At 52.9% G+C, this 21949-nt stretch overlaps 1 protein-coding gene across 3 annotated transcripts in view; it reads right to left on the reverse strand.

Annotated features, from left to right (window-relative positions):
• Positions 1-21949, reverse strand: part of LHPP (phospholysine phosphohistidine inorganic pyrophosphate phosphatase) — a 111922-nt gene that overhangs the window by 55661 nt on the left and 34312 nt on the right. For all 3 annotated transcript variants that reach the window (XM_074338832.2, XM_019742214.3, XM_074338831.2), the window contains one exon: positions 14102-14193. In XM_074338832.2, coding sequence (XP_074194933.2) covers positions 14102-14193 — 92 coding nt within the window. The remainder of the gene's footprint in view (positions 1-14101; positions 14194-21949) is intronic.

The following is a 21949-nucleotide window of genomic DNA, read 5'->3' on the forward strand; positions in this document are numbered from 1 at the left end:
TGCTGGATGATTCTAAAAAGAGGGCTATTGTTTTTTATCACCAGAAAGGTCAGGAGGCCCGAGCCACCGCCTGGCAGCCCAGGCAGCCCGCCCCTCATGGCTTGGTCCACCCATCTCTCAGCAGCAAAGGGACGACCGACATGACCATCGAGGGCCACTGTCCAAACCAATCCTTGCTGGATCGAACCCAATTCCCTGGGCTCAGTTGTGACACAGAATTTGTTTTTAAATATCTCAGGTTCCCAATGGCCTTCTGTCAAATGGGGCCTGTCCCACTTCTTGCCTTCAGAGGGTCCCTTTCAAAGTGGCACCAAAGCTCTCCCTGCCCTCCTCCCCTCCCCAGCTCCCCTCCTCTGCCCTCCCCAACCCTGCCTTCCTTCAGCCTCACCAGCCCCTGCCTCACAGAACTCTCGGGGACATATCTACTTTGGCTCTGGGACACGCTGGCCGGTCCCTGGGCCTGCCCATGCCCTGCCCACCATGCACAGGTCCAGGGGCTCCGTCAGGTCTGCAGAGAGAGGAGCTGGGACACCAGGAGGCACTCATGAGCTTGGTGGATCCAGCCCCACCAAGATGTGTCTGCGGTGGCCTCAGAGGGGCCGGACAGGAGTTTATTTTAAACTATTTCATGTGGAAACACTGATGTTTCCTCTTCACTGGCAGGTTCCAAACAGGTTAACCCCTTCTTCTCCCTCCTGCCTGACTCCGCCAGGACAACATAAGGAATGACTCCCACAGGCCACCTGGATCCTGCAGCCCCAGACACAGCATCTGTGAGACCCACGAGGTCTCCGGGCAGACACCCAGGAAGGAGCCCAAACACAGGCCCGCGTCCATGCAACCGCGAGGTGGGCTGCTGGCACGGGCCTGGCGCCGGTGCCACCCCCTGACTCAGCCTTCTCGCCTGTAAAGGACACGTAAAGGACAGGTGGCGGGGGTGGGGGTGGGGTGTCTGGAGATGATCACTGCTCCTCAGGCCTCTTCAATGCTTTTGAAGCAGTAGAACCTTCCCTCCGACCCAGGAATTTGCAAGGAACCCTGATACCGACAAGAGAGCCATTCTAGCTGAAGGGCCCCGAAGCCCCACCTTGGTCTTCCGTGTTCCCCTGAGGGACCAGAGCAGAACTGGGGCTTGGGGCCCCCAGCCTGAGGATCCTGAGCCAGCCCTTCTCTCAGCCCTGGGGCTCTGAGCTCCTTCGGCTGCTGTGAGTGGCTCCTCTTGCCCCCCCCCACACACACACACACACCCAACGGGACTTCCCGGCATGTGCCCCTGGAGGCCAACCCGGATGAAAAAGTCACCGCACTGACAGTGTAGAAACAAATGGAGGGACAGTGATCACAGGTAACTCTGCACACACTGGAGCAACTCAGAATGGCCGGTGGAGAATATTCCCCAGGTTCAAAGGCTGGTTCTTACCAGCTCTGTGACCTTAGGTGAGTTACCTGACCTCTCTGAAATATCAGTTAACCATCCCATATGGTTGTTTTGAGGGTAAACAAACTATGAAATAACCTCTGGTGGAGCCAGACCTGTGTCTATTGCTCTTATAATTATAATTAGTGTTTTACCAACAACCTTAGGAAGGAGACATAGTACCACCCCCATCTACAGTGAGGAAGCTGAGGCACAGAGAGGTTAAGTAACCAGCCCACAGCCACACAGTGGAGCAGAGAGCCACACCTGGGCAGTGGGTCCCAGAGCCCGAGGACCAAGAGAAAACATTTCCTACAGAGAAATCTTCCAGACGGAGTCGAGGGCCCATGAGAAAATACCCAGATCCTATAAAAGTCTTTATTTGAGACCATTAGCAAGACCTAACTGCTACTTTATACAGCCAGGTCAATGCCAAGCTACAGGCAGGGCCAGAAACCATGAGAGATCTCAGTCAGGCACCAGGGAGAGAGGGGACAGGGTTCATTGTGGGCTCACCTGTACCTGCCGAGCTCACCTGTACCTGCCCTCACAACAGCTTGCAAGATCAGCTGCAGCAGCTGCACCTTGCAGACCAGCACGGAGAGGTGAGGCAGCCGGTGCAGGGTCTCCTCGGCTGGTGGCTCAGAGAGTCCACCCACTGCCAGACCCTCAAGCCCAGGTCCTTGCCCGGTCCCCTGCCCCAGGCCAGGGCTGGTCAGGCTGAGAGCCGCCCAGGCCTCCCACCCTGGCGGCTGCAGCTTCTGACAAGCCAGTGCTGCCCCCTCCCTGCCACGGGCTCTCTTTACAACCTCACGTATGGCTGACTCAAAAAAATCAGAGAAAACCCTGCGGTGCTGCTGTGGAGGAAAAAGGCGCAGGCAGATCCAGCCCCTGTGCCCAGGTGCCAAGCTCCCCAGCACTGCAGAGATACCCGTCTCCTGGCAGCAGCTATCCAGCCAGCCCCGTGAGGGGCTTCTGCTCCTGAAACACGTGACCACGCTGTGAGGCCCTCTCCTGCAGCCCGCCGCCTCTCGGAGGTCGAGGGATTCCTGCTGCAGCAAAGGGCTCTGCTCCAGCCGGCCCACCATCTCCGGGGGCTCCACCCCAAGCCCCCTTGTGTCCTCAGCCCCAGCCCCCAAACTCTGCCATTCAGAGCCTCCAGTGTGTTCAGCCCTGTGCCCACACAGGGTAGGACACCAACCAGGGCAGACACAGTCCCTGCTGCCACCCCCAGCCCACGTGCCTCACCCCTGCATTCTGCATCTCACAAGGTTCTCCCTGAGCACCCTGCAATGGGTCCCCCAGAACATAATGCATGCCCAGCATTGGGCTGGGGACCGTCCAGTCCACTTGATCTTGCTCACCTGGTGTCCCCCCACTGCTGAGCACACAGTAGGTGCTTGCTAACCTGAGCTGCCTCGGATGTACTCTGGGTGGAAGCAGCAAGCGGCCTGGGCAGGGGTGGGGTGGGATGCGTCTCACCCCTCCTCCCTACGCAGTAGGCCCGGATGTAGCCAATGACGCCCTATTTAAGGACAAGTCCACTTTTCCAATCAAGCATATAGCCTTCTGGGAGAGGCTGGCCCTGTGCTATGCCACGCTTTGCCCAGCTGCCACAAGGTCATGAGCAGCTAATCTCACATGGTTGCACCTGTACTTCTCCCTGCCCCCCGACCCCACCCAAGCACACACACTTCTGAGCGCTGCCCTCCATTTCCCCACAAAGGGAAGGCCAGGAGCCTGTCTGGGAGAATGTGTTTTGGAAATACGAGCGAATTTTCAAAGTGGTGGTGCCCTGACCGTCCCAATTCATGAGCCCTGTGACTGTACCCAGTGGTGTGGGCCTGGCTGAGCCGCCCTGGGCAAGGCCCTGGACACCTGGGCGTGGGGCCGGCAGCAGGGCCCTGCTGCACTGTATGTCATGTGACCTCGCTGACAGCCCTGCTGGGGTGTATTTACTGAGCTCCTCCTGTCCCAAGGGACTAATCCCCATGTACTGCATTTTCCAGATGAGGAAACAGGCTCGACATTGTCCCAGCTGGTAAACGGCAGAGCCAGGATTCAGCCTGGGGTTCTCCCGTCTTCGGAGCACACCTCTTCCACCAGGCCAGGCGAGCACCGGCTGCCAACCACAAAGGACACTCTCACACCACGTGACTCGGCTTTCATCGTGGCATAGGAACCACTGGGCCAGACACACTGGCAACTCCCATGGAATACCCCTGCCAGCTGGACGACCCCGGGCGAGTCAGCTTCCTCCCCAGAAAACAGAAGAGTTTTTCTGACAACCTGCAAGGCTTGGTTGAGAACCCTAAATGTGAAAATGGTCTGGGAAGCTGAAAGACCCCTTCTGCTGTGGGAAGACTGTTGTTACTCAGCTTAACAAATGCAGAGCACCCACCACGTGCAAGGCATGGTGGAACAACAAAATCGGTGAAGACCCCCCAGTCCCTGCACTCAAGGAGCAGGGAGGGAAGGAGTGGGGAGACAGATAAGCCAGCAAGGTCTGGGGGCTTCCTTCCTTCCTGTGGGTGGACAGCCTGGGGCAGCCAGACATGGCAGGGGCACCAGGGCCCCACGCAAGGAGGGCTTTGGGGCGGGAGGGGGTGGATGGATGACACTCCAGCAGGAGCAGGCGCCCGACAGCCCAGCAAGGTCAGGGATTGTCTACACACAAGCAGACTGAGCAAATAAGTAAGTGGACAGAGAATAATGTAAACCAGGTTTCTCTCTGTTGGAAAAGGAAGGGACAAATTTGCAAAGGCAGAGGCTGGGAGGAGTCCTGTGGTGTTGGGCTGGAATCAGAGGTACTGGCATGAACTTACGGTTTTCAACTGATTTAGTGAGTTAGGTACAGAGATACACACAAATGGATGCAGGAATTACGTGTGTATACAAAAACATATGCATATGCGTATGTTTTCTGCCTCTGTCCCTGGAGAGGGTCCGAGAGCAGCGACACCCAGAGGCAATGCAGGCACAGCTAGCACCCTGGTCTCCATGTCTAAATATCACTTTCCACTCTAAGGAACTATGGCTCCTTGGAGAAATGGTTGACTCCAGGGCTGAGGGAAAGACAGAACACGATGAGCCTGACACATCTTGTGCCAGAAAGTAAGAAAGAGCTCAAGATTGGCGGGGGTGTGTGTGTGAACCGGACACAGAGCCAACTTGGAGGGACAGTCACTGGCCAATTCGGGGTTCCTCTGAGCATCAAAATACATTATGATAGTGACAGATTATTACCCACTGAATTAAATAGGAATCCATCAGTCCTCACTGGTATAAATAAATAATGGGGAGAAGAAAGCATTCTTCCTCGCAGCAGAAAACCAATAACAAATGCAAGAACAAATGATGGAATTACTTGGGAATGATCATAGAAATAATTAATTCAAGCAGCGGCAGCAGACATTAAAACTGGTGGATGAACGCAGGGTGAGGAATGGGACTTTACACAGTCTCGAGGTATCTCCCCACACATAGTTATCCATCACAAAGGGAAGAAAACCCATGCCTTCTCACGACCTGACGGCAGTCACCACCTTAATCAAACGGCATTAGCATTGCCCGTAACGAAGCACACTGACATCACGTGATCACGTGACGTCTCCTGACGTGATGCGCTGACGTGTCACTTCTGTGCTATTCTGACCCAAGTGTTACCTGGGGGTCTCCTCGTGAGGCAACATCAGACAAAATCACTGTCCTGTAACCTTCAAAACTCAGTGTCGGGATAGTCCAGGCAAGGCCGGGGACGTGCTCCAGACCGACAGGGTCCAGAGACGCCAGGAGAGGCAGACTGGATCCTTCTCTATATACAGGAGTTCACGGGGGACCGGGTGAACCGATGGGGCCTAGCTCTGAGAGCAGGGTATATGGAGTTTCTAGAAATCGCAAAAGTGGTTTGGAAATAAGGAGGCTGTGGGAACTCAAAGGAGTGCCAGATAATTCTCCCAGAGGTGAATGTATTTGTGGTACAAGAGAAATGGCCCTGGTGTGGGAGCCAGCACAGACCCCAGCATGCCATGGCTTACCCTTGACCTTGAGACGGCCCCTCTGCCAGTCCTGGCTGCCCACATGAACACAGGAGGACCCCTGAGTGCCTTCCAGGTGGGACGCCTCTGGGAATTTCATCCTCAGGGAAGGCCTTGAAGACAGCAGGATTCAGACAAGCTGCTGGGGTTGGGGCCAGAGGAGCAAAGGCTTGGAGGCCAGACAGGGACAGACAGGAGGGGAGCCTGGAGAAACTGGAGGGCTGCCTCCTCGAGTGGAGGCCCGGCCTCTCCTGCACTCGCAGGGGCTGCTGGGAGATCTCCACGCCAAGAGCACTCACAGTTCTCAGGCTGCTCTCCCCCGAGAAGCTGCCAGCTGGAAAAGGAAAACAGGCACTGGTGAGGCTGACGTGGGGCCAATCCACCTGCTTTAAATCCTGGGATCCAGGCTGTCAGCAGATTCTCACTGCAGCTGGCAGTGAAACCCGCGGCCCCCAGCACCTCCGTGTTCTCCATGCCTCACCGCCTGCGCCCACAAAAGGTGGCAGGGGAGGGGTGAGAGCCCAGGGGTGGGCAAGCTGGGGAAAGACTGGCTGCAACAGCTCCCAGGGCCTGCCTCTCTGAGACAGGACCCACAGGGCCAGTTTGCCCCAGTCCTGGCAGAAACACACAGCAGCTGCGGGAGAGGAGGGCGTGCGAGTGTGTGTGGGCCAGGGGGTGGGTGTGCATCCTGGCCCCTGACCCCCTGTGGCTCCAAGACAGCCGGCCTGCCTTGGACCTGGCAGCACGGCGCCCTCTAGTGGCCCCAACAAAAAGCATTGTGAGACAGAAGGGAACGAGAAAGTTGACCCTAAAAGATCTGGAAAGAGACAGCAAAGCCGAGGGCAGAGACGAAGGGCAGGGAGTGGGGACAGGAGGAAAGAGACACAGGGGAGAATGTGGAGGAGAAAACAGGAGACGCGGGCTCCCTGGGGATCCTCAAAAGCAGTGGGTCTGATGGCTGACACAGACCCCTGCACAACCCTCACCAGGCCTCTCCCTCCCCTGGCATCAGAGGTGTGCTCTCAGATGACGGGGGCAGGTGGCTTCATATGACAGGTCCAGGCTGCCCTGGACCTTCAGCCAGGGGAGGCTTGTGTCCACCTTCCAACCACCTACCACCTGTCTCCAGCTAGGGCTGATCAGACCCCTCTGCCCTCCACCCCCCCGGCCCCCATCCTGATCTACAGTCTGTAAAGTCCAGAGACAACGGCCCTGGCCCCTCCCTCTGGCGGCCACCCTGCCATAGGTCAAAATGTGCGCATGAGTGTGTGTGAGTGTGTGGGACCTGGGTGTGAGTCTGGGACGAAATGTGGCCACAGCCCCGCTGCCCAGGGGACAGCACATGATGCAGGCAGGTCACACAGAAGACATCGGGCTCACAGTCACAGGGCCCAGAGCCCCTCACCCTGACCCCTCCTGGATGAAACACTCAGAGGGTGCAGACTGCTCCTGCACACATGAGGGGAGGCCGTAGTGCGACGCACCGGCCAGCCGGGCGAGGGCTGGGGCATTTCCATTATGAAGGGGCCTCTTTCCAGGGATTTACAGTGTTGTGTGTGAGAAGGGCTCTGGCTGGATCGGGGGTCAGGGGAGAGCTGTGCACAGGCTCAGGAGCGTCGGGGTGCTTGGGGGTAGTTTCTATTTGTAAACTAATGAAGCTGTACCTTCGAGTGGCTTTTCTTTTTTAAGAATCCCCCAAATTCACAAAACTATGGGGTGGGGATGCAAATGTACTTTAAAAAATAACTCTTGTTCTGATAGGAGTGTTACACTTCTGTCATAAAATATTTAGAAGATACCCAAAGATGCAAACACATAAGCAAATAGCCTCTAACAATGGGTGTCCTTCCTTCCAGCCTCTGCTACTCACACGTACATGCCTGCATCTACACCTGCGGTTCTCACCCCTGGGCTCCCACTCTGATGCTTACAGCCCATGACGTAGAGAGGGAGGTCACAGACTGGGTGGGATTCAAGTCGTGAATGACAGTACCCACACCCCTGCCCTGTCTGTGCCTCAGTTTCCACATCTGCAAATGGGAAATGGTGTCATTGAAATCTCAGTGTCTGTCAGTGGGGAAAGAGGACCACCCTCCCAGGGTGGCCCCAGGGACCAGAGGTACAGAAACCACCTGGCACCCCCACAGGTGCCAGTTAAATGTCACCAGACTCTCCGATGGGTTGAGGCTTTATTTAGCCCTGGCCTGTAGCTGCTGCAGTCCCTTCCTCAGCCTCCCAGCAGGAGGCCTGCCAGCCTCTGCGGGCCATCTCCAGTGACAAGGACTCACCCCTCTCCGGGCAGCCCGTTCTATTTTGGAACAGCTCTGACACACCTTCATGGACAGTTTCCTCCGAGGTTAAATGAGGTCCCCTCCAGCACTTGCCAGAGCACGGAGAAAGCCAGCAGCAGTGCCAGCTGAAGGCCACTGCAAAGGTCTCTCTCTGGCCGTCACAAAGGGCAGCAGCGGGGCCTGGCCTTGCACACCACATCACCCACATGTGGAAAGAAAGCAGAACACTGGGGCGGGCTCCCCAGGGGGCACCCGGCAGAAGGAAGCCCATGTGGCTGGCTGGCCAGGGAGCTCTGGAGACTGCCTGGACCCATCCTGCTGCTGCCGCACAGCTCGCACAAATGCCAACGTATTGGCCTACCCCACTAAAAAGGTCAGCGGGGGACCAGCTTCAGTGAGTCAGAGCTGGATCCAGGCGTTCACTGTATCAGGAGTGGCTCTCTCTCTCCACCTCTAGGCTCTACTTTCCAGGTTGTCGGGTTCACCTTCGGGCAGGGTTTCCCCTGGGGTGACAAAATGGCCACTGGTACTTCTCAGCTTCTGTTTCACTGGTCACTTTCCTAGGGGTTCTGGAAAATCCTGGGCCAACACACTGGCCTCACTCAGATCACATGCCCATCCCTGTGGCCAGGAGTTTGTGTGCTCGAGACTGGCCAAGCCTGAGTCCTGTGCCCAGGCCTGTGCCCCATGGCGGGCAGGGGTGGAGGAGGGTGACCCCAAAGAGACACAGGGACCACACTCAGACAGGCAGAAACAAAAGGTGCCCAGCACCGTATCCTGCCTACGTCACGGCCCCTTGGAAAGCCACAAGTCACTGTAACATCTAAGGTTTTCTTTAACCCTCAAGGATAATTGTGGTCCCTTTGGGGGCAACGTCACCCCCACTGGGAATGCATGAGCTAAACAAAGGGGCCAAACACTGATGGGACTGAGACCCTTGACCCACAGGTGAGGGGCCGTACCTCCCACCCCTACCACCTGTGGGCCAGGCGGTCAGCTCAGCTGCCCAGGGACCACTGCCAGGCCAGGGGCCACACAGGCAAGGAGGGCTGGGGCCCAGTCTGGTGGGGAGATGGTCTGAGCCCAAGGCTCGGGGACCCCATGAAGGGCTGTTCTCCCAGGAGCTTCCCAGGAGGGGAGTCAGGCCCTGAAGGAAGAACAAGGATCTGAGGACACCTGGTGGGAGCGGCAGTCCAGGCCCAGGAAGAAGGACGTAAGCAAGGCAGGGGCGTGAAGGGCCGCCCACTCCAGGCAGCTGTGCAGAGACCGGTGAGCTGGTGAGCAAGGCGGCCAGTGGGCCAGCGGGCGTCAGGAAAGGGCCTCGATGCTCACTGTCCAGAAGGACCTTGGTTGTGGGTTTAGCCCCTGGGTCACTGCTGCCCCTCCCCACGAGAAAGAAGAGCCCTGGAAGACAGGTACCCCTGTCACATTCCCTCTATCTCCCATCCCGAACAGCGCCTGGCACATGGTGGCTGCTCTACACATATTTGGGGGGGAGGAGAGAGCAGTAAAGGCGGGTGGCACATCCTAGGTCCTGCCCACAACACAGACAAACCTCAGCACAAAGAAAACCAAATACCACGTGACAGTCAGAAATAAGAACTGTTGAGATGTGTCTGAGAGGATGGGGGTCAGGGGTTCACAGGCCAACCTTTTCTTCCTGGGGAAGATGCAGAAATCAGAGACCCCATCAATAGATCAAAAATGCACCTTCCCTGGTGTGTTAGAAAAACAGCAGCAACAATGAAAAGCTTTGCAGTCTCCCACTGGCTCCCGCTCCTGTCCCCTGGACGGGCTTGCGCCAGCCAGCACTAGCCATCCCAAGCCACAACACTGCAGCCAGAGGCTGTCCCCAGATCTCAGAGGGGCTTCCCCCGCACGTGGGCTCTGACAGCCCTGGGGGGCATCAGCAGAGCCCAAGCGGCTAAGATTCTTGTGGGATCAGAGACCACTCCGGGCAGGCAGCCAGCCCAGCACAGGGTGGTGCTGGACTCTCAGCAGGGTGTCCCCTTACCCCTCTGACACACTGTAGTGGACAGAGCTGCCCAGACCTGCCTGGCACCCCCGCCCCCACTGCATCCTACCCCCACACAGGAGGCAAAAGGAGGTCTCAGGTTTAGCTGACTTTATAACAAAGGCAGCAAAGATGTGACTTCTGGAGCTGCCACCTGTCACCTCCCTTGTCCAGGCTCTTGGGTGGAGTCGGATGACTGACTTCAGGGCCTGCCCTGGGCCAGAGCCTGCTCAAGTCACAGCTCATCTCCACATGGCTCCTTTCCTGGGGCACAGGGGGGGACAGGAGGGAAGGGACCTGTTCGGTCCTGCAAGCCCCATCGTGTCACTCTTGTTTGGTGACAATCAGCCCTGTTCCCAACTACACTAGCCTCTGACCATTGCCACTGCCGAAAAACTAACATCCGGGTCCACTCGCTCCCCTCAAAAATCACTTGGCACTAGAAGAAAATTCTATTTCATTCCAAACAGAAACCATAGCCTCTTACAGGAAAAATGCTGAAGTGAGTGGCGGCAGAGTTGGGAGACCCAGTGAATGGGCGATGCTTTGGCGGCAGCAGTCTCAGCGCAACCAAGTCGGGCTCTGAGGTGGTTCCACCCCAGCCTTGGGTCTCACCGTCCAGTTCTGTGCACCCCTCATCTTCCAGCCTTCTGCAAGGTGGCTGGAACCCCAGAGCCATCGGCCGCCCTGCTGCGTGGAACGCCCGCAACGGCACCTGGGCCCCAGCTGAGCTTGGGTGCAAATAGCACCTGGGTGCCAAGTCCAAGAGGGCAAACTGCCTGTCAAAAATGTCCTGGGCTCCTCAAACATCTTCCAACCTTGAGTAAATAACAAATAAGGGACCATCCACTGCGGGTTCCGAGCAGCTGGCTCATTTACACAGCACGACTTGTATGGGGCCCTTCAAGTAGAGATACCGGCGAATGTGCTTAGAACCAGGCTGCCGGCTGCAGTGTGCAGCATGGAATGGGGAAGAGAGTGCTGGGGGAGCAGTTAGGGCGACACTGTCCTGTTCCTGGCATGTCCCCAGGAGGAGAGGTCTGTCAGATGTGCTGACAGCTGTTCTTCTTCCACTGGGGACAGACTGGGCATCTCGAGACTGGGAAGAGCATCCCTGGCCTGAATTTGCCAGAACGGGAGTACACAGGGACTGGACCCAGCCCCATCCCCACGGGAGATGAGGCCTGTCACTGGGAGACAGGAGGGGGCCTCCAGGCTGGCACCCAGAGCTGCTGCCGCTCTGCAGAGCTTGACCACAGGCACAGGGTGTTCCTGGTACACAAAAGGTGGCAGCAAAGTCACATCACTAGGTGGCCTTGGGCAAGGCTTTAGCCATCTCATCTGAAAAGGCCTCTTGCAGCGACGCACGTCGGAGCCAGCACCCTCTGGGCTCACGAATTGCCATCAGTGGGCACAGGACCCCCAATGGAGGAAACACCCTGGTCCATTCAGGGCCTGAGGTCTGGGTGGATGTCAAGGGGTCTGGAGGAGCAGCAGCTTCGTGGCTTCAAGCTGGAAGGTTCTGCAGCCCCAAGGCGTCAGACGTGCCAAGAACAGGGCAGGTGGGGAGAACGCCCAGAAGGCCTTTACCTGCCAGCCAGGTGAGGGCCGCACCCTGGCGGGGCTGGATGTCCAAGCAGCAGGTATGAAAAGAAAGCTTTGTATTGCTCTGTCCGTGGCTTGGGCTGCCCTGCTGGGCGGGGGCATGTTTGCAAGCTGTCTGTCCTGGGAGCCTCTCCCTGCTCCAACGTGTGGGGTTGTCAGAGGGCACCCCGGCCCCTGGGCAATGCGCAAGGCCTTCCCTGCGAGGAGACTGAGCTTTCCTGGTGGGGCAGGCCCAGCAAAGCCTTCCTTCTCACGCTCAGGCCACCCTGTGACCTCCCCCAACTCTGAGGCTTCATCCTCTTCCCTTTGAGCCATTTTGTGATGAAACCAGGAGGGAGAGGGGAACGAAGACACCAAAGGTCACAGGGAGATCGCACAGCCATGGGCGAGTCCAAATCCCACACTCCCAACACGGCTATAGCCTCAGACAATCTTGCACGTGTGTGTGCGAGCAAGTATGTGTGTGTGCACGTGTGTATGCAACCAGCAAACATTGGCCTGAGGGGGTGTCCTGCACCAAGGCCTTCGGGAGGCCCTGTGTTGCCCCCTCAAGCCTCCCTCCCTTTCCAGTAGCAGAGACTGGCAGGACCCCCACCCAAATTTGCACTCAGCTCAGCCTCCCCATTCCTGCCATTGGCCTCAAGCCAGCAGAGAAGCCCCGCGGCCAGGTGTGAGCCCGGAGCTCATTCACTGCGTGGCTGTTCTGCCACCTGTGCCTGGGACAAGGCCATCCTCCACTTGCCTGGATCTCCTAGTTCAGCCAAGGCTGGACCAAGGCCCCTGACAGAGGACAGGCCCTGCTGACCCATCCAGTGGCCCTTGGCTCCTGTGTGGCCACTCAGGGCCACTTAGACGAGAGGCGCGGCACCCAGTAAGGATACACTCACCACTGGACACAGCCCCTCCCCTGCCCAGCTCACATCTGGTGCCGACATGGGACATGCTGACCTTCAACCTAGTGCCGGCTCACGCAGGTGGCCAGAGGGGTGGAGGGGCAGCCCTAAAGGAATTGCTGCGTGCTACCTGGGATGCTGGAGGGAAGGGACGCTGGCCCAGTTGCCACAGTGCCAGCTGACTTCCGAGGCTGTTCTCTGGCCCGAGCCGTCCACACCCCTGCAGAGAGAATCTTGCAGGGTGCCGCAGGGCCTGTATGGATTTCCAGCCCCATGGGGTCCGCAGAGCACGCAGCCTCTACGACTGTCCCACAGGCCAGGCCCCGGCCAAGGTGCTGTCTGTGCGCCGAGAGTGCCATCTGCAGGCAGCAGCGGGAGGTGCAGCGCACGTGCACACACACGGGAACAGAAACGCACTGAGCCCTGACGAGCCGCAGAGGCAAGCTAGATCTTTTAGTAGCCACATTAACAAAAATAAAAATAAGCAGGTAAAGTTAACATAAAGTATCAGTATCTGTCATCAGTATACAAGATTACGAACGAGCTCTTCCACATTCTTTTTCTCCCAGTCTTGGAAATCGCATGTGTATTTTGCACTTCCAGCCCATGGCAATCTGGACCAGCCATATTTCAAGTGCTCAGCAGCCACCTGTAGCTCATGGCAAGTGTAGCGGGCAGCTCGGCTCTAGACAGTGGCCAACGCCAAAGAAGTCTCTGCCCGCTTTCACACACACAGAATCTAGCCACCTGTTTGCCACACGGCCTCCCCTTTGGGTGGCTCATTCACTACCCTACCTGAGCTAAGGCTCTTTCCTTCCATCCTGCATAGTAACAAAGGCAGGTACACATCCGTGCAAATGGACCAATCAAAAGGTCTGAAATTTTAAATACCGTCAAGAAAAGACAGGCTAAGCGCCATCCTCTCCACTCAGGGCCAGGTGGCTGTACCCAGAAGGGAGCAAGACAGATATCCCCATCGCCACCTCACCTTTGCCGAGGGCTTGATGGGTGACTGGCACGAAACTAGTGCTTACAGAGAGCGTCTCCTTGGGTATTTAAAATGATGGAGAATTGTCTTGGAAAGATGCCACAAAATGTTGTTCAACCATGTTTCAACCATGTCTCTCTAGCATCCACAAAATTCTCCTTCTCTGAATGGCTGCGATCAAAACCATCCAGAACGAGGCAAAACAACACCGACGTCTAAGGCAGCCTCGACAGCTGAGCAAGCCAGACCCCGGTCACCACAGGGCACCTCCCCAGGCCAGCAAGGGCCCAACCCCAACAGGTCCATCAGCGACCTGCCTGACACCAGGCTGACCTTTGACCCAGCAAAGAAAACAAGCTCCTCTGGAGACAGAGGTTCGTTTCCAAAGCATCCCTGACCAAGAATCTGTCGTCTCGGGGGTCTGTCTGTCACAGAACAGGGAAGGCGGAGCAAGAGGGGAGGGAGGGTGGCCAGGCCGGCTGAATGCCCACAAGGCGTACCCACGGCCATGCAGCGAAGGATCTGAAGGAGCACGGCCCAAATTCAGCCTGACCTGCTGCGGGCTGCAGCCTGGGACGGCAGAGCCTTTCTCTTTCCACATTACGCACCTATGCAAACCCGTTGTGAAACTCGGAGCTGGTATCAGAAGCTGCTTTACCTCACCACTCTGTGCTCCAGAAGGCCCGTCCTCAGAGGGCAGTGACATAAAAGTCAGTGGATGCCCACACACTGCGCCTCTATTTGGATAGAGTAACCCCCTTTATTTTGGACAACAAAAGAAAACAAAAACATGGCCACCACAGGAATCCACGGAGGAAGGCAGGCAGGTAAACCTGGCCATGCGTGAGGCACTCACCTGAACTTCCCGGTCCGCACCTGCAGGGCTCTCATTCCACACCGCTGGGCACCACCGACGTCACCCACGATATCATCTCCAATCATGATGGCCTGCCATGCAATGAAATGCACTCAGAAGTGATGGCAGCAGGGGTTTACTCCTGTGTCCCTCCATCTTTTTTTGACATAAAAACTGCTTGATTTGATGTTTAAAACTGCCATCATATGAATTAAACAAAGTAATATCATCATCCTATTGATTAAAAGTCAACCCACCTTGAGTATATCTCCCACTGTCCCCCATGGCTCTGAAAAGTGCATATCTGGACAATTTGAAGTCAATCAACACACGTCAAAGTGATATGGTACCACAAGGATGTATGGTGAGGCTGGAACTGTCTCACCTCTATTAGAACATGGGCTGGATTTTACTTGTGATTAAATGCTCTGTAGCCAGGTTATTTTGTCAATCCTAGGTTCTATGAAAACTAAGTAAATCTCTGGCAAATCTCTGAAGGTCACAGTTTAAAAGGTTTTGCTTTCAATAGTGAAGGTACTACCTATGAAAAACAAAATAATAGGCAAATAGAAATACACACACACACACAAGGAACTGCTCACAGCCTGGATATCATTTTTGAAAACAGCCTCCAGAATATATTCTCCCGCCTGAAACAACTAGAAAATCAGATAAACTATATAAAACAGTTTTCAAGACACAGGACATTAAGCAGTGAAGGACAATGATTTCTGAGACACAGGAAACAAATGAGGTGAGTCCTGTAATTGCCCCAGCTTACTGCCTTCAGTGTTTTCAGACTGTGGGTGCAAGTAGGGAGAACCAGGTGGAGCCCAGTAGACACCCTCAATTGAAGAGACGGCTAAGCACTGGGAGACCTAGGCAGCTAGAGTTCCAAGGAAACAGAGTATCTCAGAGGAAAGGGTTACCCAGAGAACAATGGCAGAGAGCTACAGAGGGTCCCCCCAAATAATGTAGTATTCCGTAGACTGCCAATCAGCACAGACAAGTGAGGGAACCACTGAGGCCAGAGAAAGAATCACATGGAAAAATTAAAGAAAACTGCCCAGACCTCACACATGGTTGGGAACAGTGATGGTTCCTACCAGCCAGACTGGAAAATCTCGTAGTTCAGAGGGCACTGAGTAACATTCCCAGAAGCAACTTGCCGTGGTAGTGGGGAATAATTAGCCCTAGGCTAAACCCTGCTCTGGTGCTGCCTCCCAATCTTAAAAGCAAGATCTACAAAGATCACACTCTTTCCAAGTAATTTAATTGCATTCCAGAACAAAGTACAGACATACTGATGGGCATACAAAAATATCCAGCACCCCAAAGGTAAAATTCACCATGTCTGGTATCCAATAAGAAATGACCTGACATGCAAAGAAAACAAATATCATACATAATGAGGGGGGGAAATCAATCAATTGAGACTGACCCAAACTGACCCAAATGTGAGAATTAGCAGACAAGGGCATTAAATCAGTTATTGTAACCATATTCCATGTTTTAAAAGTTAAATAGAGACATGGAAGATTAAAAAAAAAGATCCAAAGCAAGCTTCTAGATGTGAAAACTACATTGTCTAAAATGAAAAATATAGTAAATGAGATCAGTGTCCGATTAGACAATGCAGAAGGAAAGATTATGAACTTGAAGACGTAGCAATAGAAACTATCCAAAATGAAACACACAGAGAAAATAACTTTTTTTTGATGAACAGAACATAAGAGAGCTATGATGTAACTTCAGAGGACCTAATATACATGTAACTGGAGTCCCTGAAAGGGAAATAAGAGACAGAAACAATATTTGAAGAAATAATGACTCAGGGGTGGCCGATTACTTCAGTTCGTTAGAGCATGGTGCTAATAACACCAAGGTTGCCAGTTCAATCCCCGCATGGCCCACTGTGAGTTGTACCCTCCTTAAGAAAAAAGAAAAAAAAGAAATAATGACTGAAAACTTTTCAAAGACAACAAAAACAATAGATCCACAAATCCAAGGTCCCAATCAACACCAAACACAAGGAGCATGAAGAAAACTACATCAAGGCACAACATGATCAAATTGCTCAAAACAAGTGACAAGAAGAAAATCTTTACAACGGTTGGAGAAAAAAAAAGACATTATCTACCGAGAAACAAAGCTAAGACGTCAGATTTCACATCGAAAACAATCCAAGTGAGAAGACAGTGGAACACCATCTTTAAAGCACTAAAAGGGGTGGGTGGAATGCCAACCTAGAATTCTATACCCAGCAAAATTATCTTTCAAAAACAAAGGTGAAATAAGGATATTTTCAGCTATCTGAATGTAAAATACTTCATCACCAACTGATCTACACACAAGAAATGTAAAAGGAAGTCTTTTAGGCAAAAAGAAAGTGGTGCTAAATGGAAATATGGATTTACACAACAGAATAGAGAGCAGCAGAAAGGGTAACCCAGGGGCACATGCTCACCTTTTTGCCTGCTTACCTCCCTTCTTCTACTGGCCACATCCTACCAGTCTTTCAGGACTCAGCTCAAGGTGACCACCACCTTTCAACCTCTGGCTGGGTTCTGGGGCCCTCCCAAAGCACTCTGATTACTCCCCTTGTATTGCATGCACCCTACTGCATGACACTGGCTCACTTATCTCTTCCAGAAATGTGTGAGCTCCTTGAGGGGAGGGCTGTGTGCTGCCCTCTGGCACTTAGGTGATGACCAACAAAAATTATAGAGTGGATCAGTGTTCTGAACGACAGCACGGCTATTCATCTGGAGACACTTAGGAGGCACAGTGAAGAGGACTTCTCACTGGTCACCAATGAAAAGAGTGGGGGTAGGGGAATAGAGTCTACTTGAGTGTTGCCAAAACGTTAGTCATTAGTGGGTCTCCCTTTGCCATATCAATATTAGAGTTTAAATTGATTCGTACTTTTTTACATAAGTAAACGTATTCTCAAAGAATAAAAGGACCGCCTCCCTCAGGCAACTACCACACAAATCTGATTAAAAGCTTCAAAATACTTTCAGAAGATTCTGCTGGTGGAAGAAAAGTCTAACGTCTTAGATATCTAATCTGTTACAGATCCGCTTTCCAGTCCCATCAGCAATTTCCTTGGTCAGAAGCCAGACAGGCCTGAGAAACTGACTCCTATGACAGAGTGAGTGTCCTGATGTTGACGGGACAAAAGCTTTGAAACTGAGGGTTACTCCACACATTTCCTCTCTGGAACTCAGATTCTAGGTGGGGCTAACCAACGAATAAAAACAGAAACCAAAATCAAGGGAAATCAAAACGATGACCGTGGAGCATTCACAGGCCAGGGAGCCTCCTCACCCATCGATTTGGACTCTGCCTGTGAGGACAGGGGTCCAGATGGAATTGGCCTTCCGTCTCAGAGAGGGGGCTGGGGGTAGTGGGAACAGGGGCTGGCCCTATGTGACTAGCAGAATGGACAGACTGAGCTCAAGTCTGAGAAGAGGCCAGGGCAACTAAGCACAAACCCCAGCTCTGCTATCTACTAGCCAGGCAGAGCCCTGCAGCCTGAGTGAGGCCGGAGGAGAGCGGGTGCGGGGGCCGGGCGTGCAGCCGCCTGGAGCAGCCATGCCTGTCTGGGCCAGCCTGTGGGCTCCGCATACCAACATGCGCTCCGGCCCCTGGGGAGCTCACAGATTTACTATCAGTGAAGGGCAATAATCACACAAGGAGGAGCAATTATTGCCAAATCATTTTGGATTTAAAAAAATCATTGGTGAGAAGATAGAGGTCAAGAGGTGTGCTGTCGGGGGAAATAAAAAAACCCTACCTGTCAGGCCTGGGGTGCAGTCCCTTTCTCACTGCAACGTGGTCAAAGGAAGTGGAGACACTGAGAGGCCGGCCTCCCAGAACACAGGAATCCAGAGAGCTGGAGGGGGCCCCACAGCCCTTTCGGCAGCTTTTCTGGTTTGAGTTCCAACAGCAGAGTCACTCATCCTTCTGAAACATTTGTCTGCCTGCCATGGTCTCCTCTTCGCCATCCTAGGTGCCAGGGGAAGAACCCACTCCAACCGGTGATGATGTTTATGAGTACGAACTTCCAGTGCCACAGAGCTTTCCCAAGAAAGCCCACATTTCATGAAATTTCTGGTTATCCTGGGACGCTGCTAGGGGAAGCACTTCTCCCTCTCATGGGGCAGCAAAAAGCAAGGCCGGTAATGAAGAAGCAAAGGGTTCAGTCTGCATTTCAGCCCCCAGTGGCACACACCCACCCGGAGAGGCCTCGAGGTGACACGTCACCCTAGGATGAGCCTAGACCTTCAGCTTGAAGGCTCAAAAGAACCCAGGCCCCCTCAGACACCTGGAGATGGCGCATCGCTAAGTAATTTCCCCCACAGTCTGGCATATTTGTAAGGAACAATATCAACACAGCAAAACGCAACCACCATGTTTTATAAAAGGTAAGAAACAAGGGTGTTGGTGTGATGGGGGGAGACACACACTTGCTAGACAGCTGGTGAGGAGGGGGAAGTGATAGCATCTTTCTGAAATAGGACCGAGCAACATGTATCACGGCCCGACCACTGCGTCACTGGGGCTTGTAAGCAAACAGTCAGAAGTGTACACAGGATACACATACAAGGGTGTTCACCAGGGTTATATACAAGAGGGAAGTCGGAGGAAATCTAAACGTCCAAGGATGGGGGCTGGTCAATTACTGGCAGCCCTCACGAAGGAATACTATGTAGCCACAAAAGTTACTTTGTGAAAGTGCTTAAATAAGCACAAAGGAAACTGTTCCCAACACAATGTTAAGGGGGAATGGAGAATGAGGTTTCAAATAGCACACGCAGGATTATCCCAATTTTGGGTTAAAAATGTATATATAGACACACACACAAAAATTGAAAAGATTAAGCATGATTTGTGTTATTCTAGGTGAGTGGAATAATGGACATTTTTTTCTTACACTTTGGAATTTTTCCTATCTCCTTTAATAAACATGAGTTATTTCATACTCAGATTTTTAAAATACGTGTATTTTGAGAAGAAGAAAATAAAATTTACTAAAAAAGGCTGTAGGGGAGAACATGTCTTAGGAAAAATTAAGACAAGAGGTTTTAAAGACATCTTATGACCAAGAGATACAGCACAAATGCAACCTCAGAGCTGGAACTTCCAGAAACTGTCACATTTCAGACCCGCTGCGGCGGCACTAGGCCTGTGCTGGAGCTTCAAGTTCAAACTAGGGTGTGTCAGTGGATGGGCTGTTCCTCTTGGCCTTGTCTCTCCAGGTGCCCGAAGCTCACACTATCCCAGCATGTCCTGCCTGACCTGACACCCAGAGTCTGCACGCAGCAGAGGGGCAGGGCCTGGGACACGGGCAGGGCTCGGCTGACAAAGGGAAGGGATCAGGCCTTCCCCAGACACACCTGAGCGAGAGGAGGCCACGAGAGATGAGTGGACGTTCGCTGCCCACGCACAGGCCTCCCCACGGGGGGAACAGACTGTCCTCCTAGCCCCACGGCTAGAACTAATGCCCTGAGAACCTGGGAGCAAATTGATGGGGCCAAGTCCATGCTTTATGCCCAGGCTTCTTCGGAGAAACCCACAAACCTCACCCCATTTTGGATAGGCTGTCTTGAGGGTGCTAACCCTCACCACCCAAGATCCTGTCTAACTTCATTTTCTGTATTTGTATTCTGCCAACCATATATACTTTAATACTTTGCAAAAGAGACAATGATATTGGACTACTAAATACGCCGTTCCAAACTTCATTTGCCAAACCTAAAAATTCTGCTATGTCGCTCGCCCCTCCTTGAGCACTGGGGTACAGCAGAAACCTGGAGGGGATTGGGTCCCAGCCCCACTCCTCATCAGCAGAGTAACCTTAGGTTTAACGCTAGACTTTCCTGTGACTGTTCCCCAATGCTGTGGTTCTCAATTCGGGGCAGTTGGGCTCCCCGGGGACATTGGCAATGTCTGGAGACATCTGTGATTTCACAACTGGGGGACGGGGGTGTTAGGAAGCATCCTACACTGCACAGGACAGCCTCCATCACAAAGAATAATTTGGCTCCAAAATGTCAAGAGTGCCAAGCTTGAGAAACCCTGTCTTTAACCTTAAGATGGAAACGTGAGCATCTATGACAGGGGACTGGAGTAAGGACTTCAGGACATAAATGGACACGAGACAGAACCCAGGTGTTCCCAGCACCTGTGGTCCCACCTCTGCAAGCCTCAGGCTCCTCATCTGTGAAATGGGTGCACACAGCATGGTGGCTCCTGGTGCTAACCAGGCATTCTGCTTTGAACAGCCCCAATTTCCATGAACTTGCACCATTTGCCACTGATGGCACTTCTTATGATGACGGAAAACTGCCAAAACCTTCACACCATTTGGGCTTTAGTATGAAGAAAGAAAACCACCCACTGATTCAGAAGCCTTACACTATGAGAATCAGGTATGTCTGCAAGTAACCTTTAAGGGATGTTATTCTTTGTCTTATTACTGAATCCTAGAAAGGGACTGGTCACCTCTAAGAGGTCTGAATTCCCCATCTATTAGAGTAATACTAGGGAGCATTTGAGATCTTGCTCCCCAGCATATGTCATCAGTTTGGGCTCAAATAAACTCTTATATTAAAAAAAATAGAGTAATACCAGCGATCTGTTATTTCTAGGCTACTGAGGAAAGGCTAAAATGAAAATTGGATTTGGGGGGTTATATCCATTCCCAGTGTAGGCTGAAATGTCCTCAGCAGCAAGGAGCAAGTCCAGGTCCGGGCAAAAGCAGTTATCAAGGGAAATGACTGGTGATAACTTTATTGATTAAAACAGCTTGAAAATTTTAAGGTTTGCCACAGCCTTGCACTTCAGCAGCAAGATAGCTCCTTGCAGGCATTTTTCATTAAAAATAAAGAAGCAGGAACAGAGAATTATTACCTTGTGCATAAGACACAGTTCATTTGAAATGGCCTTATGTTGAAATACTGCTTTAAAATGTCTACACATCCTGAGGCTCAAAAAACATTAAGGGCTGTTTTAGAAACATGGTGGGGTCGGGGGTGTTAAGAACATGCAATTGCCACTCAACTGTCTGTCAAGGGGAGAGACAGAAACGACATTTGAGGGTGAAAGCGAGAATGATAATGTGGGTGGTAAATAAGATTCAGCTTTGCCACAAGTGCCACAAGAGCCACCAGAGAAAGCAACTCCTTAGCTACCAGCTGCCCAGGGCCACAGATGTCCACAAAGGTTGCAGGGACCACAACCTCAGCAGACAACCCACCAGGAACCCAAAACACTAGCACCAACCCCCCAAGTCCCCTTAGCTCCGGCATCCATCAAAGGAGAAGCCGGAATAAACCTGACCCCCCCTCCCCATGAGGGCCTCGGCTCCCCTTCGGGGTGTGGGGAGGACAGTTTTTCATTCAGAATGTAAAAGATGAGACTGTGAAAATAACTGGAAAATGCCAAACAGAAAAAAGGGCGATTGGGGCAGAGGGGACACCCAGGGTGGAACTATCCAACTACAAGCAAATTCAACATCTTGACATTCAATTCCTCTGGTCCTATCTTGTGGGCAGTGACAGTTTCTTGCTGCTCGTTGGTTTGTTTTGATTTTTGTTTTTTTGCTGGAGGTGGGCAGTTGTTTGAGATGGTTTGTGATCATATTGCTCATACAATTCTAAGTACTGGGTTTTTTAGCTCACATTACAACGGTAGCCTTCCTCCCACCTATAACAAGTGTTCTTGAAAATGTGTTCTCTCTTAAATTCATCCTATGAGTATGGTAAATATATACACAGTTGTTTATATTTTGAAACTGGAAAGAGAAGCATCTTTATAAAAAGAGGTACCTATGAGAGATGG

Source organism: Rhinolophus sinicus, chromosome 15 (genome assembly GCF_057876585.1).
Source record: "Rhinolophus sinicus isolate RSI-liver-muscle chromosome 15, RSI-T2T, whole genome shotgun sequence".
Classification (NCBI taxonomy): domain Eukaryota; kingdom Metazoa; phylum Chordata; class Mammalia; order Chiroptera; family Rhinolophidae; genus Rhinolophus; species Rhinolophus sinicus.